This window comes from Equus asinus, chromosome 14 (assembly GCF_041296235.1).
Source record: "Equus asinus isolate D_3611 breed Donkey chromosome 14, EquAss-T2T_v2, whole genome shotgun sequence".
Taxonomy (NCBI): Eukaryota; Metazoa; Chordata; class Mammalia; order Perissodactyla; family Equidae; genus Equus; species Equus asinus.
Genome location: NC_091803.1, coordinates 2,439,270 through 2,456,839, shown reverse-complemented (window position 1 = coordinate 2,456,839; position 17,570 = coordinate 2,439,270). Strand labels below are relative to the sequence as shown.

The 17,570-nt window shown below is 57.1% G+C and overlaps 1 protein-coding gene across 4 annotated transcripts in view; it reads left to right on the top strand.

Annotated features, from left to right (window-relative positions):
* The window catches only part of CARD11 (caspase recruitment domain family member 11), a 114,785-nt gene that overhangs the window by 80,486 nt on the left and 16,729 nt on the right, over positions 1-17,570 (top strand). For 2 of the 4 annotated variants that reach the window (XM_070484131.1, XM_070484133.1), the window contains exons 5-16: positions 785-922; positions 1,999-2,324; positions 5,175-5,354; positions 6,344-6,496; positions 7,013-7,138; positions 7,758-7,955; positions 9,887-10,063; positions 11,030-11,081; positions 12,843-12,925; positions 14,044-14,141; positions 15,033-15,085; positions 17,070-17,202. In XM_070484131.1, coding sequence (XP_070340232.1) covers positions 785-922; positions 1,999-2,324; positions 5,175-5,354; positions 6,344-6,496; positions 7,013-7,138; positions 7,758-7,955; positions 9,887-10,063; positions 11,030-11,081; positions 12,843-12,925; positions 14,044-14,141; positions 15,033-15,085; positions 17,070-17,202 — 1,717 coding nt within the window. Of the gene's footprint in view, positions 1-784; positions 923-1,998; positions 2,325-5,174; positions 5,355-6,343; positions 6,497-7,012; positions 7,139-7,757; positions 7,956-9,886; positions 10,064-11,029; positions 11,082-12,842; positions 12,926-14,040; positions 14,142-15,032; positions 15,086-17,069; positions 17,203-17,570 lie in introns of all 4 variants that reach the window. The other 2 variants (XM_044747093.2, XM_070484132.1) reach the window with 1 other exon arrangement.

The following is a 17,570-nucleotide window of genomic DNA, read 5'->3' as shown; positions in this document are numbered from 1 at the left end:
TACGTGACAGACATCACTAATCACACCCTGCTTTCCTGCTGAGCTCGGATGTGCCTTTAGACTCCTTCCCAACCCGGCGCTCCAGGCAGCTTCGCCAAACACAGCTGACACAAGATGAAACCTATTTACTATGTCCATCCTAGGGAAAATGTAGAGTTTCAGGACCTCAAGGGAAGAAATATCTGAAAATAAAGTGTGTAAGGAAGGGCCAAGAAATGTAAACGATAAGTGGAACCGGTAGGAGAGACAGTGAAAACTGCTGGGCAGGTTATCTTTAGGATAAAGATGTTTCCAGACTACGTGATAATCCCAAAGAACAGCATGGAGCTATGCCTGCTTCCTGGGACTTTTCCTAGCTCCCCACCCAATTATCCGTCTTCCTTCTCTGAGTCTCAGAGAACCACATATTATTCTGTAATCGTTATTGTATTTCTAACCTCCTTCACTCACAGAAGAGCGGGTGTCTATCTGGGTAATTTTAACCTTTTGGTCAATTCGGAAGCTCCCTGAAACTGTTGGTTTCCTGTGGCTGCAATTCCATTTATCCTGGCTCTACCAACTTCTTAGAGAAAGGAAACTAACACCCACTGAATCCTTGCTGAGGGCCTGGCCCTTTGACTTACATTGTCTGGACTCCAAGACGCAGTTCAGGAGTGACAATGTGATGAGACTGTCTTCTTAGAGTTTTCTTGAGGGATATGAGTCCAAGATAAGACTGGACAAGGAGACTTGAATCCAATCAGATACGTGTTCTTCTCATTGAGTGATGTGGCCTGTCCCCTAGGCCGGTTGTTGGACATTCTACATACCAAGGGGCAAAGGGGCTACGTGGTCTTCTTGGAGAGCCTGGAGTTTTACTACCCGGAATTGTACAAACTGGTGACTGGCAAGGAGCCCACCCGGAGGTTTTCCACCATCGTGGGTAAGTGGCTTTGCCATCAGGAGTATCTGGACTCTAGCAGGAGGTGTGTCCGTGTCTGTGTGTGTGTCCAGTGGGGGAGCAGGTCTAAAGCTATGAATCTGTGACATCAGGACAGTGCCCCTGTGGCACTTGTGGGACATCAACCACTTGTTTCTGCCTGATGATGAAAGGCAGGTGACAGAGGAGCAAACGGAAATAGGGGCCAAGAGAAGTGGGTGTTCATGGAACATCTCCCATGAATGTTGGTGGGGTGGAACAGACATTCGCACCACCCTCTGGGTCTTGTCCTTGCCTTGCTTACTCTCTTGCCAGTATCCCGTGAGCCAGAGCCCTTGGTCATCTCATCTCCTTGATTTTCTTTCCTAAATATTCCTAAGTTAGTCTTCTCTCCATCTCCATCACTACCCTAGTCCAGACCCCTTCAACCCCATCAACTCTACATCCGTTCCTGCTCTGATCCAACACTTTCCCTACTCCAGGTACCCCTCCCCTGCTTAAAACCTTTCACTGGTTTTCCACTGGTTCCATCTAAAGACCCAGGTCTTTAATGGAGCCCACAAGGACCCCACGTGGTCCAGCCTCTGCTGACACTCCCAGCCTCACCTTTCTGCTTCTCCCCCTCTCCCCGCCCCAGCGGGGCACTCTGGGTTTTCCTTCAGTTCCTCCTTCCTCCCCAGAGGGCCCTGGCAATGTGGCTCCTAGAATGTGTTTCCCCCTCAACTCTACATTTCAGCTCAACCACCAAGAGCCCTCTGCCCCCCAGGCTGGATGTGGCCCCCCTGTTACACACTCTCATAGCCCCCTACACCTTCACTTTGTGAAATCCTCTCCCTCTGTAGTTTTTTGTGTGTGTGTGTGATCATTTGCTTTTTAATGTCTGTCTCCCTTACCAGACCGTAAGCTCTGCCCAGACCAAGGCTATTTTGCTCACCCTGACTCCCCAGTGCCCAATGGGTAGTGAGAGCTCGGTAAAATGTTGGTGAGTGAATGAGTGAACGAATGACCCCTGCCCGCGTCTGGGACGCCCTCTTCCCCTCGGCAGTCCTCGGGCCTGACTGGGTGCCCCCTCTCCACAGTGGAGGAGGGCCACGAGGGCCTCACGCACTTCCTGATGAACGAGGTCATCAAGCTGCAGCAGCAGATGAAGGCCAAGGACCTGCAGCGGTGCGAGCTGCTGGCTAAGTCGCGACAGCTGGAGGACGAGAAGAAGCAGCTGACGCTGACGCGGGTGGAGCTGCTGACCTTCCAGGAGCGCTACTACAAGATGAAGGAGGAGCGGGACAGCTACAACGACGAGCTGGTCAAGGTCAAGGACGACAACTACAACCTGGCCATGCGCTACGCCCAGCTCAGCGAAGAGAAAAACATGGCGGTCATGAGGAGCCGGGACCTCCAGCTCGAGGTGAGGGGGACGCGGGGGGCCGCTGGGGCGCAAGACCACCACGTGGGCAAGTGCAGACAGGTGCACACAGGCTGCCACAGCTTCGCCCCCAGCTAGGTTAGGGGGCATGAAGGACACGGGGTCCGCGGACCTAGACACACGGTGTGCAGCAACATATGCACGCCAACGCAGGGAGGCTTAGCGCGATGGTTTGAGAGCCGCCCCCCACCCCCCCCCCCCGGCCCCCAACCACATCCACTATGCACATGCGCACATGGAACCAGTAGTGCTTCCTGTCACTGGCTCAGGACCCAGATCCACCATGCGCATGTGCCATGTGCGCATGGATCCAGTGAGCTGCTCTGCTCATTGGGAGCTTGAATCCACCGTGCGCATGTGTGGATGTGAGCACGCAGGCCCTGCACCGTGCGGATCAGGGGGAAGATGGGGGGTCCGGGGGCTTGGGCTGTGGCCCTCAGGAAAATCAGGGAGGAAATGGACACGGTGCATGAGGTCCTTGAGGCCAGGACTCTGCCCATCACAGCTATATCCACAGTGCTCAGCGTGGCACAGTGGGCTAGTCAATACACTTATCAGTGAACAGTCCGCCAGCCAAAGGATTGGCGTCAAACATGAGTTTACCTCCAAAATGGAGAAAGGAAAGGGAGTTTGCTTAACTCGTGTGTTCTTTTTATTTATGGAGCGTCGCCGTGCGCCGGGCTCTTTTCCAGGGATACGTAACTGGAGAGCAAGGCCCTGCTGTCACGGGGCTCACATTCTAATCAGAAAACAAATGCATAAATGCCTGGTAATAGTAAGTGCTATAAGAAGAGGAAAAAAAGAGCATTAGCATAGCGAGTGAGGGATGCGATTTTAAATAGGACGCTCAGGAAAGGTCCCTGAGAAGGAGACACACGGGCAGAGACCTAAAGAAAGGCAGGGAGCCAACCGGGCTGGTCTCAGGAGAAACACAAAGGCCCCGAGTAGGGCCACGCTGCGTATTTTTAAGAAACAGCAAGAGAGCCAGCGGGGCTGGAGCCAAGTGAGCAAGTGGCAGGAAGGGAGGTGGGGGAGATGGCTAGGGGCCGGATCGTGGGGGGCTGGTAAGAACTTGGAAATTTATTCCACTTGTGATGGGAAGTCACTGAAGGATTGAGAGCTGGGGAGTGACAACTGATTTATATCTAGAAAGATCCCTCTGGCTGCTGGGTGGAAAATAGACTCTCAGAATATTTATTAAGCACCTGCCACGTGTAAGGCAGTGTGCTAAGCACTGGGGGGACACAAGGATAAATAACGTGATTTCTGCCCAGGTCACTTACAATTTAGTTGAAGCAGACAGATCAGTAAATAGTCCTCTAGAATTCAAGGGAATTGAGTCAGCAGCATAGCGGGCAGTAGAGTGTTTCTGTTAAGAGCATGAGCTTTGAAATCCTACGCATTTGGTTCAAATCTGGCTTCTGGCTTCTGGCTTTACCGCTTAGTTGCCTCTTGGCTTCAGTTTCCTCGTTGGTAAAGAGCAATAATGAAAATAATACCTACGCCCTGGGATTGCTGAGATGCTGCACCTTGAGCCTTTGGCAAAGCGGCTAACCCAGTAAGCGTCCCACGGCGCCAGCACCTCGTGCCCACTTGGATGGGACTCGAGGTCTGGACCCAGCACTGGGCACTGGGGCTGATCTTCCAAGATGCTGAGGATGCGTGACCAGGAGGAGAGGTTTCTGTGCTGTTCTATCTAGGGTTTAAGAGCAGTTGACCTGTGGCAGGGACTTAAAAGTTTCTCTCCTAGAACTTTCTCCTGTGTTATATTTCCCTGGAGATATATTAGTAGGGAAACAGCGTGTCTGGAACTGCAACGAACGTCTAGCCGGCTGGGTCCCGAGGTTATTTCGCAGCCCCAGGCTGCTTCCCTCTGGCCGCAGGGAAGAGCCACAGTGCTTTCCCAGCTAAAGCCCCACCCGCTACCCGCTGGGTGTCTTGTGACCATTCTCCCCATAAGCCTAGAATTGAAAAAGATGCTCACCCCTTTGCTGCCTCCCTTCCTTGCAGCCCTTGAGAACGATCTTCTTGTCTTACCGTGTTTCACCAAGGCAGACATGCTTAGTCACAAAGACTTCTTAAGACGTCTTCTGCTGGCCCCAGTTCCTGCCACTCACCTCTCGGAGGTGATGCTCAACACGTCTCCGGTTGTCCCATTTCCAGATGTAGTACCTGCCTCCTCCAGGAAGTCCCTCTTTGGAGCACTAAGTCTGGGCACGTCCTTTAGGCTGGAGATCTCTTGAACTTAAGTCCAGTAAATCTCAAGCTGTTCTTTCGGAAGCTGTGCCATTTGTTCTAATAAAATCTTGTGTGAAACCCAAGAGGACAAAACCTGGGCAGGGAGGGCTGCTCCGGAGGATGAAGGCAGCGTGGGGCCCAGAACCCTGTCTTCTTGGCCGTCTCTGGGCTCCCTTCGATCACACTAGGGTTCTTCAGGGGAATCCTTGAGTTCAGGGGATCAGAGTTTGAAACCCACCACAAAAGGGCATTGAAATGGATAACATACCTCAAGGAAACCAGCTTTGCTATCTTTTATCCTAATCTGTAGCCTCTTCCACCCCACAGAAGTTACCTGGGGGAATTGTCTCAGGCCATATAGCGCCTTTAAAACTATTCTAAATTGACAAGGCAGTCGGCATCAACCAAGAGCTGGTGGTTTGTTTTACTGGAAAACGTTTCTTTGAGCCCTTCTCTGTCGCCAGCCGGAAGAAGGGGGGGGGGGGGCGTAACACAGGTCGTGCTGGAAGTTCTGTAGGACCTGGGGAAGCATCGCCTTTTCCGAGTGTTTCCTGCCAACTGCATTCTCCCCTCGGCACCCTTGGCGTGTTTCAGATTGACCAACTCAAGCATCGGTTGAATAAGATGGAAGAGGAATGCAAGCTGGAGCGGAATCAGTCGCTGAAACTGAAGAACGACATCGAGAACCGGCCCAAGAAGGAGCAGGTTCTGGAACTGGAGCGGGAGAATGAGATGCTGAAGACGAAAATCCAGGAGCTGCAATCCATCATACAGGTGAGCGCGGGGGGCGGGGGCAGCGTGGGCAGAGGGAGGATGACGGCCTGGGGGACGGACACACCTGCCCGGGTGTGAGACCCAGAGCTGTCACTCACTGACTGCAGGACCACCAGCGATGCAGGTCATCCCTGGGCACCTTAGTGTCCTCCTTTGTAAAGTAGGGGTGACCACACCACTCACTTCTCGGAGACATGACATTACGTGAGAGAGTACTTGTGACAGTGTTTCCTTAATTGAAGCATTCAGTGAAAATCACCATTCACACGGAAATCAGTGCCCCGGGGCACTGTGCGAAAAGTACATCCGGGAAACCTACTTGCCCTTAAAGATTCCGGGGAATCTCAACTCTCAGCTCCGTGTGATTTGTTAAAACTTCAGATGCCTCCCCACGTTTGTCATCACGGAATCGTTGGTGGGGATGAAGGAGGAAGTGCTGAGACGTAACATCCCAAAAACACAGCTACAGGGAAAATTTTAAAAGCATCACTCCCCTTCTCCCAGAATGGCTCCCCCCACCACCACCACCCCCCCCTCCCCCGGGATGGGCTGCCCAGCGGTTTAAGGCTCTGATTCGGAGCAGAGGATGAATCCTGGTTTAATCAGGGCAGATTAATTGGTGTTTCAGGGGAAGCATCTGGAAGGCAGATCAGCCCTCTCTTTCTTGTCACCTAGGAAGGGTTTGGAGGAGCAGCAGCCACTTCTCTTGGCTCTGATACGAGCCAGAGCCAAACAATAGGCATCAGATGTTCCTGAGCAGAAGTGGGTTTTATGCTGCTTTCCAGGTGATAGAATTCTTAAATACGAAGCTGCATAAGGACCCCAAGAGACAGCGACTCTTGCCTCTGCTCCCCCAGCACAAAACCACCTGCTCTCTCAGTGTCTGCCACTGGCTCTTTTGTCCCCTGCCTTCTGGGTCCACCTTGCTCCCTGCCCACCCTCCCCTGACACCCCACAGCAACCTTAAGCCTTCCTTCCCGCCCACCCAGGCCGGCAAGCGCAGCCTGCCAGACTCAGACAAGGCCATCCTGGATATCCTGGAGCACGACCGCAAGGAAGCCCTGGAGGACCGACAGGAGCTCGTCAACAAGATCTACAACCTGCAAGAGGAGGTCCGCCAGGCAGAGGAGCTGCGAGACAAGGTGGGAGCCCCACAGGCGGTGGGGACAGCTTCCAGCCAGCTGGTGCTCTGGCTGGCCTCCTTCTCACCAGGGGCCTCCCTGGTAGGAGGCACAGGGCCCCTCCAGCCCCACACTCTCTTCTGGGGACTAGGTCTGACCCCTGGTATAAATTCCTTGTGCCTGCCAGTGTCAGCACGCTTGTGGTTATTTATGAGTTATTGTCAGTCTTAGCATAGTTCCTGTCTTCTCCTCCTGGCTGAAGCCCACAGTAGGGCATGCAAGGTGTCTGCACTGTCCCAGACTACATTCCCTGGCACATAGTAGGTCCACAGCAAGTCTCAGTTGATGGACTGGGCTACCACCGTGCTCCCTGCTAGTCAGATAGCGGACTCTCAGTCCAGAACATAGGGATCAGGTGACACAGGGAGGACTGCCCATCTCCAGCCAGGAGGACGGCACCACTAGAAACAGCTATCCACCCCCCAGCCCCGTGCTGGTTGCTTGACGCGCGCATTGATTTCTGCCCATCTCCTGCAGTACCTGGAGGAGAAGGAGGACCTGGAGCTGAAGTGCTCGACCCTGGGGAAGGATTGCGAAATGTACAAGCACCGCATGAACACCGTCATGCTGCAACTGGAGGAGGTGGAGCGAGAGCGGGACCAGGTGCGGGCCTGCCGAGGGCTGCCGAGGCCGTGCACCCGGCGGGCTGCAGAGCAGGGCTCTCGCCTCAAGCCACTGGGGCCCGTTGGGATATCTCGCCCAGTGTGATGTCGTTAGCTACGCAGGAATTCCTCGTGAATGCATCTGTCCTATTTCCGAAAAATGAATTCTATCCCAAAAAGCGTTTGAATGTCACGGGGGCCTGAGCTGTACTCCCAAGGGCTCATCCCGCACAGCATGGTCCTTAAATGCCTGGTCTCTAGAGGAAGACAGCCAGGTTCAGGCCCTGTCACTCATCAGGTGTGTGACTGCGGGCAGGCTTCTCCCTGGGCAGCCTCAGTGCCCTCATCTGTGAAATGGGAATAATAAACACAGCACTACGTCCTGGGGGCAGACAGTGGACTCGATACTGCCTGACTTGGCGAGGGCTGGACAGACAGCAGATGTGCTATGTAGTGTTGACGAAGGTAGTGACTGGGGTCAAGAAAGGAGCAGGAGATGACGTGGCTGACACCTGGGCTGGGAAGAGGGTTTCTAGCCGGAGACCCTGTCTGTCCCTGGCTCCAGTGTGGTTCGGTCAGGGTGAAGACTCCAAGTGTCCTGTCCCCGTTCCCTCCGGCAGGCCTTCCATTCCCGGGATGAGGCCCAGACCCAGTACTCACAGTGCCTCATCGAGAAGGACAAGTACAGGAAGCAGATCCGCGAGCTGGAGGAGAAGAATGACGAAATGAGGATCGAGATGGTCCGACGGGAGGCCTGCATCGTCACCCTGGAGAGCAAGCTCCGGCGCCTCTCCAAGGACAGCGGCAGCCTCGACCAGGTGGGGCTGGGCTGGGCATGTCCCCCACACCTGCAGCCAGGTGCCTCCCACCCCCAGCCAGTGGCTGAGCGGAGTCACGGCCTCCCGTGCAGAAGTACGGCCTCCCTACCACACCCCTTCTGCAAGTGGGACATATTTGATAAACACGTCTCTTCCATGTGTCTGTGTCATGATGAGTAGAAACTATTAGTTTGGAAGTTAGAAAATGCAGCAGAAGACCCTGGCTTGGCCACTTGCTAGGCTGGGTGATCTCAGACAAGACACTTTCCCCTTAGGACTTCAGCTCCCTCTCAAGTGACCACCGCCGGCCATCAGCCTCCCATTGCATTCCCACCACCATCTGGGCGGTCACTGGGTTTAAGATGCCCTGTTCCCGTTAAAGTCACTAGTGCCTATGAGGAAACTGTCATTTATGGGCAGTATGAAGTTCAGAGTGCATGTCACAGCAGGGCCCCGGGTGCTCAGCAATGACCGAATGCTGCTGTCAAAGCTGACGGTACTGTCCTTGCTGTCACTGGGGGTGTGAGTGCTGTCCTGTGCAGGTGCCATGCTCGGGCCTTCTGTGCATGATCTCATCTCACCCTTACAACTGTCCAGCTGCCATGGTACGATCACCGGCCTCATTTACCAAGGAAGGAGCCCAGACCCGAGCAGCTGAGCAACTTGCCTGAGGTCACGACCACTAGTCAGTGGCCTGGGGAGGCCGGGATAAGACGCAGCCCCTCTCCCCAGAGGACACAAATCCAGCCCTGGAGGCAAATGCAGGAACATGACATTTCAACACGAGATAATAAACGACAAGTCAAAGGGTGCTTGGGAGCCCAGGGGAGGAGGCCTCCGCTCCTTCGGGGTTTCAGGACAGACCTCCTCTAGGAGAAGCCCTTGATTCAGGGCCTCCACTGGGAATGCTGTCCCCCTGACTCCACCTGGCCCAGTTCTGCCCCCCGTCTGGCCGTGGCTGCAATGTCACTTCCTCAGCGAGGCTTTCGCTGGCCCCCGTCATGAAAACCAGGAGCTTCTGTGTTATGCATTCAGCCTTTGGAGCATTTCCCACAGTTTGTAATCACGCAGTAGCTCCATGAAGGCCCGTCTGTTTGTCCAGGACCTCACACGGTGCCAGGCACAGGGGAGTCCATCGGGGACACCTGCTGAATAAACGAATGAAAGCTGTGATGCAACCCGGTTAGGAGAGGAGAGATGGGGCTCGTATTCCAGGCCGTGGGGACAGCATGAGCAGATGACGCATGTGGCATGCTGTCGACAGGCCACGATGGACAGTTCTGTCATCTGTGGAGCGGGAGGCAGGGACAGGCAGGAGATGCGGCCAGAGGGGGCAGCAGGAGGTGGCAGAGCGGCCTTGTGGGCTAAGGACCTTTGTTGTTGGTGATTCTGGGACCTTCAAGGTTCTCATGCGGGGAGGTGAGGCAAACGGCTCTGGGTCTGTAGCATGAGGGTGTCGTGTGGCTCTGGGGGGTCACCCAGAAGTTACTTCGTGTTCCTGCACCTCAGCTTCAAACAGTGAGCATACAGCACTTAGGACAGCCCCAGGCACTGTTTTTATCATTATTCCGTCGTTGGGCAATATTTTTTACATTTGTAGCTTGGGCACAGGGCTGAAAATTGGAAATATGATGGTGACATATCAGATCTAGGGGGCAATCCCTTTACTGCTGTAAATGAAGACGAGGGTGGCCCCAGGCCCCTGGCAGGAGGTGAGTAGGGACAGGAGGCTCGTGAGGAGGAGAGTTGCACCAGACTGAGAAGCCTTGGCGTCCAGGTGGATGCTGGGGGTCAGGAACAAAGAGCAGGCCGTCCTGGGTTGCAAGCTTGGGTGCCTGAGGGGATGATGGCACCATTAGCAGAGCTGTTCCTCTGCCTGGCGGCTGCTCCTCATGCCCGGTCCCCGGCACTGGCTTTGTCTTTGTCTTCAGAGCCTGCCCAGGAACCTGCCAGTGACCATCATCTCTCAGAACTTTGGGGACGCCAGCCCCAGGACCAACGGCCAGGAAGCTGACGACTCCTCCACCTCAGAGGAGTCGCCGGAAGACAGCAGATACTTCCTGCCCTACCACCCGCCCAAGCGCAGGATGAATCTGAAAGGCATCCAGGTACCGTGTGGCGGAGGGGGCGTGGCTCCGCCACCACCGTCAGGCTCTTGCCAGATGGGGTCCTGGGGAGCTGGGAGCCCCGCTGCGGACCGGCGAGGACCCAGCACGGCCACGTGTGGTTCTGGTGCAGGTCTCAGACCCCACACGCGACTCGACCCGTTTCAGCCCTAGAGACAGAAATGTTGCCAGCCCATGCTTTGGACTCATCTTTACCAATTCTCTCATCTCGTGTAAATGTAACAGAAGTTAAGGAGAAAGAGAGAGAGGATGAAATCAGCATTATTTCCCAGTTCATTTTGTTTGTTCAACAAATAAGTATCGAGTGCCTGTCACGAGCTCACTGATGTTAATGGCTGGGGACAGGCACCATTGGGGGAGCAGCCAGCGCTAACCCCCTCTGCCCTGCTCAGTCTCTAGTGCCTTCCATGGCACATGGCTGACCCCTGATGAGGAATGAACCATTGAGTGAGTGAATGAGTGAGACCATCTCGCATGAGAGCGGCCGTGACCAACAGGGCCTGACAGTGCTTCTACCCCACCCCCTCTTTGCGCACGTGGAGCCAGAAGCCCCAGGACAGCACATTGGAGGCCAGCTGGGGCACTGCTGTCGCCTCGTGCTGAGGGTGGCCGGGCAGCCACCTGCAAATCTTGTCCTTTCCTGAAAAGTCCCCTGCGTCGTTCCCTGATTCTGCTCAGCCTCCCACTCCCGCTCGCTCTGTCCCCCTCTGCCAGTCTCTGCCCTTGTACCCTCCAAGCCACACCACAGCCCCCAGGGAGAGCTTGTCTGTGCCAGCCACTGCCACTCCCGGAGACGGGCGTCGCTGGCCTCCTGTGATCCGGCGGCCACGGGACGAGGGAGCACGCACTCGCCTCCGTTCATTTTTTCCTTCGCTCTGGTGACATGTGTCTCAGGCCGTGTTTGATGTGTGTCCTCTGTCTTTTCTCCTCCCCTCTCCACTTGTTCAGCTGCAGAGAGCCAAATCTCCCATCAGCCTGAAGCGCACAGCAGATTTTCAAGGTTAGTGAGACCCCCAGATCCCTCTCCTGTCTGTCACTCTGACTCTCTCGGTCCATCTGTTTCTCCCATCGTGGCCGTCAATCCTGCCAAGTGAACCTGGGCTGGGCCTCGGGGACCCCTGAGTGGCAGGGCATCCAGATAGTAATTAATGTTCACTGTCATCGGAAGGGGCAGGAGCCCCAACCGTGGAAACCTCGCGTCTGTGGTTCCGGCCACCCTGCCCCTCCCCGTGCCTCCATTCAGAGGCCCTGATGCTTCAGCTGAACTTTGCATTTCTGCTCCTGGGTTGTCAGCCAGAGGACTGCTCCACCCTCCTCCCAGGCTCTTGGCCGGGCACTCCGGGCGTGGGAGGCAGCCAGGTCACCTGTGAGCCCCGGGCTCTCCAAGACACCCTGTCTCCAGGGTCCTCTCACGGGGACTCTGGGAGTGACAATGGCCAGCGGGGGTTTGCCCGGGTGAATCAGGCACCTGCTGTGTGCCAGGTGCCGGCAGGTCCAAGTACTCAGGCAGGGCCATCAGTGAGGAGTAGAAAGTGCCTTGGATGCCCACGAGACAGTGGTTGGAGGAAGGATGAAAAGGATAGAGAAGGGATGTCAAGTAGGGGACATCTAGACCGGGACTGGAAAAGGGAGACTCTTGGCCAATGGACACAGTCTCCAGAAGGGCACCCAGAACAGAGCGGGGAGCAGAGACAGGGACATGGGGCCCGGCAAGTACAGTGTGAAAAGCTCAGAGCGGGACAGAGCTGGGCGTGAGACTGCAGAGGTTGATAGGGCGGACGGACATGGCGGGTTCATGGACCTCATCCGCCCGAGGGGCGGTGAGGAGGCAGGGGCGTGAAGGGTAGGATCTGGGCTGTAGGCCGCCCTCCCTGGGCCTGGTGGAGGGCAGAGGTGGGGCACCCAGGGAAGGTGGAGCCCAGAGCTGGGTGCCCTCCACTTCCCTTGCGGCTGGATCAGAGGTCGCTAGGAGCTGCTTCCTCAGAAGGGAGGCGTGAAGGGCCTGAGGCCTGTGGGAAGTAGAGAGGGCATTTGTGCCAAGAAGAGGGCAAGGGGCAGCAGGATGATGGGGCTTCGCTCCTCACCCAGCCTTTGCTGGGTGCCTAGTGCAAGGCACCGGGGTCAGGAATGTGCAACATGCAGTTCGTCCCTCGAGCTGGCCACAGATGTAGATGTGTGCATGTGTGTCTGTGGACCCACACCACACGCACACGTGCATGCTCAGCAAGGCGTGGCACGCGGGTGGGAAAGCCAGCCCCTCCTCTGCAGCAAGACGAGGGCCAAGAGATATGTGCAGGAAGCCCCAGACAGCCCTGAAGGAGCAGGAGGGGTGCCGGGCCTTCCCTGAGGAGGCGACAAAGTGCCCTCATTGGCCTCAGTCCGTGATGGGCCAGTCCCATTTAGTAGGGACAGTGGGATCCGTTTTGAGGATGGGGTGATTGGCAGGGCCAGTCCCTGCTCCACGAGAGACATGCCTTCCCAGTTTCTGCTATTCCACCCAGAGTGCCAGCTGGGGACGCCACCTGGGTCCTCAGAGACAAATGACAGCCTCCAGCCTTGACTGAGGCCACCCTGGGCCCGGCCCTGGCTGGGGGCAGGGGCATGCTGGTGAACAAGACCAGGCTCCCCTTCAGGAGCCTACAGTCGGAAGGGGAAACTAGAGCACGGAAACCCCCATGGGAGAGAGGACAGCTCCCACGTGCTCAGTGCCCTTCAAATCCCCTTTCCCTCTCTGCATCCTGCCCCGACTCGACGAGGACAGGGAGAGGACATGAAGAAGAAGGTGTGGACATCAGCCCCAGCTCCTCTAGATCCCTGCCCATCACCAACTCATTCTCCAAGATGGTAAGCCGTGGTCCCCCCACCATCCGCCTTCCGGCTCAGGCCCCAGCCCTGCCTCCCCTCGCCCCGCCAGCTTCCCTCTCCAAGCCAGCCTGTGAACAGCATCACCCCCCTTCTGGGGCTGCAGCCCAGGCCCTCCTTATGTTTATTTAAAGATGTTTCCACAGCCTCACGATGTATTTACACCTTCTTGCCGCCTCCTCTCCCAATTTAACACTTGGTGGGAGGAAGAGATGGGCCTCCGAGGGGCTGTAGTGAATTGCACAGGCGGATGAAAATTCTGCGGCAACTTCTCAGCCCCTGGCAACTCCAGCAGCCTGGGGAGGCGGGTGGGCGGGTGGCGGGCGGGGGCGTCAGCAGCTGGAGCCTCAAATGGTGCAGAGCAAAGTGCCCCCACCCCCCGGGTCCAGCACCCCCCAGCCTCGGCTCCAGCACACCTGGGCAGGGCCTGGCAGGGTCCCAACCACTGATCCAGTGTCACTCCCCGCAGCCAGGCAGCAGAAGGTGTGGGATTGGAAATTCTAACCCTGAGGGGAAGCCCTGGGAAGCTTGTCAGCTCAGCTGCCAAAATCAGGCCCTGGGGAGGCGAGATTTGATCACTAGTGACTCCTGTCTGATTGCAGCTCTGGGGGCGAAATCCAGGCCTTTTATTTAAGGCAGCCCTTGCCAGGAGCCAGTGGGCCTTGTTCCAGAGGGTCACCCTCCAGCAGCCATGCTGTCCAGGGGGGTGGCATCCATTGCCCCCACCACCCCACGCCTGCAGGTCTTCCTCTCATCCAGAGCAAGTGCCAAGGCAGGCGCAGCCCAGGGGACATGGAGCTCAGCCTGTGCTCCCGAAGCTCGTGAGGCCCCTGAGCCTCGGCGATTCCCGCCCGCATCCTCCCTGCCCCCTCCCGAGGCAAGCAGATGTGCGAGCAGATGTGCACCCAGCTCGGCGGCTGCAGCCTCCCCAGGCTGAGCACGCGCCTTCTCCGGCCAAGGTCGCCGCTGAACACCAGCTTGCTGTGCCCACACTGCCTGCCTCGGAGGCGGGGACGCATCTGAGTTAAATTTAGTCCCTGTGTATATAATATTTATGCCCGCGGAGGCGCGTAACACGTCTGTGTGTGTGTCTGAAGCAGCCCCATCGGAGCCGCTCCAGCATCATGTCTATCACTGCCGAGCCCCCAGGAAACGACTCCATCGTCAGACGCTATAAGGAAGACGCGCCTCCTCGGAGGTGGGTGACAGGTGGAGGGAGGAGGTGGGATGTTTTCCTGGAACCCTCAGGGGCCACTCTACACTCACTAACTCAGCTGTCCGTGAGGCAACCTGGAAGGGTAGGCAGGATGGTGCTCGTTTTATAAGGAGAAGACTGAGGCTCAGAGAGGGCGTGTGGCTTTCCCAGAGTCACCCAGCTAGCTATCCAATGACAAAACCTACGTCACTTTGCCCCCTGCTGCCCAGAAATCAAGTTCCTCATTGCAATGACCCTGGGGCTTGGCTTTTTCTCCCAAAGATTGATTGACACTATGAATGGCCTCTCCCTTCCTGCTCCCTCTCCCCCCACCCACCTCTTGTAAACCGTCAGAGCCCCCGACTAGTATAACCACAGTGGAGGTACACTTGGGCATCCAGACGTTTCCGATCGGCCAGATAGTTGGCGTATCACAGTCGAAGTCAGAGACCGTTGGGTGGTTTCTGGCAGGGCTGGACCCACAGCTCCCATCCAGTGCCATCTCAGGGGGCTCCTTGATTTTACGCCCATCACGCAGTGCAGCCCATCCGAGCACAGATGGCTATGAAGTTCTTTCTCTGTGTCAAAGAAGAGTGAGTGGGAAGTCGCAGGCGGGCTGTCGGCCACTCTACTCCCCAGCTCTTCCTGCCGCTCCGCACACTGGCCGATGTGGCCTCCACAGGCTGCCGGGGCCGCCCTGCCCTCCTAGCACAGCGTCCAACCCCCCCTTGGTCCATGATCCTCCACCCACCCGCTGACCTTCCTCTCCCACCCACCCCGCCCTCTGAGAAACAAGGCCTCTCAGAAGGCCGGAACCTTCCAGAATCTTCCCCCTCCCTTGACCACGTGCATGCACACAGGAGCTCCCCCCCGTCCCTCCCTTGTGTCTTGCAGCACGATCGAAGAGGACAATGACAGCGGTGGATTCGATGCCCTAGACCTCGACGGTAGGTACCTGGCAAATGTGGGAGGCCTTCCAGGTGCAGGGGCTGCCTGCCATCCACAAGAGCGGGGCTGCATTGCCCGCACCCTGACCTGCACATAGTGGGTCCTCAGGAAACTGTGTGGGACAGATCCCAAGAAAGCAGTGCTCGAGTGCTGTCTGTGCACACGGAAGGTAGGCGCTGGTGATGCGCTGCCTGGGCCGGAGGCCCCCTGAGGAGCCGTCCTCTGTCTTGGAGGCGGTTGGGGCCATCCAGCTGCCGAGCAGGAAGAGTCAGGTCTGAGCTTTTAAGAGAGCGGCTCTCATGATTGTAGCCACGCGCTGCGGCCGCGCTCGCCCTGCGTGCCTGGTCCCCTTTGACTCTCAGCAACTGTTTGCAGAAATCTATTGTTACCCCCATTTGGGGGATGAAGAAACAGAGCCTTGGCGAGATTCAGGAGCAGTAGAGTGAGGGTGGGCTGGGAGCAAGGAGACCACCTAAGAATCCCTCTGTTAACCAGCCCGAACGAGTCGAGCAGTAGGAATGGGGGAGGAGGCTAGAATTGAGGGGGGAGTGGCAATTAGGATTCCTTTTCTTCCCTTGAAGTTGGAGGTGTGGGGCGGGCAGGCACCGGGGAGATGGAGCGTGTGTGGTAGTCCTAAAACGGCCATCCCCTACGATGGAGGGGCTGTTCCCTTGGCCCCGGAACACGCCGTGCAGAGAGCCAGGAACAAGGGCTCAGTCCCCAGGGAGACAGTGAGCGCGTGGCGCCGGCCACCACCCCTTACAGCCAGGGAGGCCCAGTTCAGCCCAGCAGACCTTGAGCCTCCACACTTTGCCAGGCCCTGTTACAGATGCACAGAACACAAAGATGTCCCCAAGTCCTTGCTATGGCAGAGACTGCGGCAGTCTAGCTGCGGACCAGTGGGGATGACAGATGCCAATGCACATACCGAGAGCATCTGACTGGGCGGGCAGGAGCGAGGGGAGCAGGAAGGGTTCGGGCCTCTCAGGAGATGGCTCGGTGCCTCAGGATGGTGGCAGCGTCCCCTGGCCCCCACAGAGCCAGCAGCACGGAGCCTGGCTCTGAATCCTCTGGGTGTGGCCTGCCAGCCCCCTCGGTTCTGGGGCTCCCCCAACGCTGCCTCCACCCCCCGCCAGCTCAGCTGCCAGCAGATAAACTGGAAGATTAGTGGCTCTCCTTAATTGGGGACCATCAGAAGCTATCAAGTGTTAAAGAGAGGTTAGCACCTAATGGAAGCTGGGTAATAAGAAGAATTGAAGGAGTTTTGGAAAGGGGAGAGCTGGGGAGAGAATTCTGGGCAGCCGTCCAAAGCATTTTGCAATGTCGGGACAGATTCCCTGTGCAGAGAAGCCTCTGTTATCAGCCCAGAGCAGGGTTTGCAGATTGTCCATCCCAGCAGCCTGAACTGTGTGGAGGGGGTGTCGTTCCCTGGGTCCTCGGGGTCTCACTGAGTTCAGGAGAGAGGGGGTGCTTCTGTGCTCGGTCCAGACTCTGCTCCTCCAGCCCCGCCCCATCCCATAGGCCAAGAAGCCGGTAGATGGTGGTGAGACCTAAGGTGGTCCCAAAATGAAAATACGGACCCCGATTACAAACCAGGACCGGCACCTGCTAATGGAGACCCCTTTTCCAGATGCAAAAAGGAGTCTTAAGATCCTGATTGCTGGTGACACTTCCCACTAAGAGGGGACTGCTGGAGGCAGGAGACGAGCTCTCTTGGAGAGGATTCAAAGACCCGACCCTATGCCCCTGGGGGGCCTCAGGGACCAGCTGACTCTGACGCAGCTTCCTCGCCCAGTGTTGGGGGACGGGGTGCTTAGAATTTCCCAGGAGGCTAGCAGGGAGGGGCAGGGGCCAGAGCCACCAGATTAGCCTGCAGCCAGGACCCTGGCCCGCCTCCCCTGGCCATCCCAGCCAGTCCAGGGGCCACCCTCGGGCCACCCCTGGCCGCTCCCAGGTCCTGACGGGCGCCTCACTCCTTTGCAGATGACAGTCACGAGCGCTACTCCTTCGGCCCCCCCTCCATCCACTCCTCCTCCTCCTCCCACCAGTCCGAGGGCCTGGACGCCTATGACCTGGAGCAGGTCAACCTCATGTTCAGGAAGTTCTCTCTAGAAAGGTACCATGGTCATGGGAAAGGGGAAGCCAGGGTGGGGGACAGGGTAAAGGCCACTCACCCTCTGGGTCCCCCACAAAGTGGACCATCCATGTCACCCCTGAATTCTAGAATCAGAGTCTCAGAGTCAGAAGTCACTTGGCCTGACCCTGATCAGGCCCAGAGAGGAAGGGCCTTGCCCCGGGCCACACAGCCTGGTAGAGCCAAGGTAGGGGGACTCCCATGTCCCACTGGCCCGGGCCCCACCTGTGACCCATCAAAGCCCAGTGGGCCGCACCCACAGCAGCCCTTCTGGTCCACGAGAAGGAGCAGGGTAGCCAGTGCACCCGGGCAGCCCAGCCGATGCAGAAGGTCAGCCCTGTGCATGACCT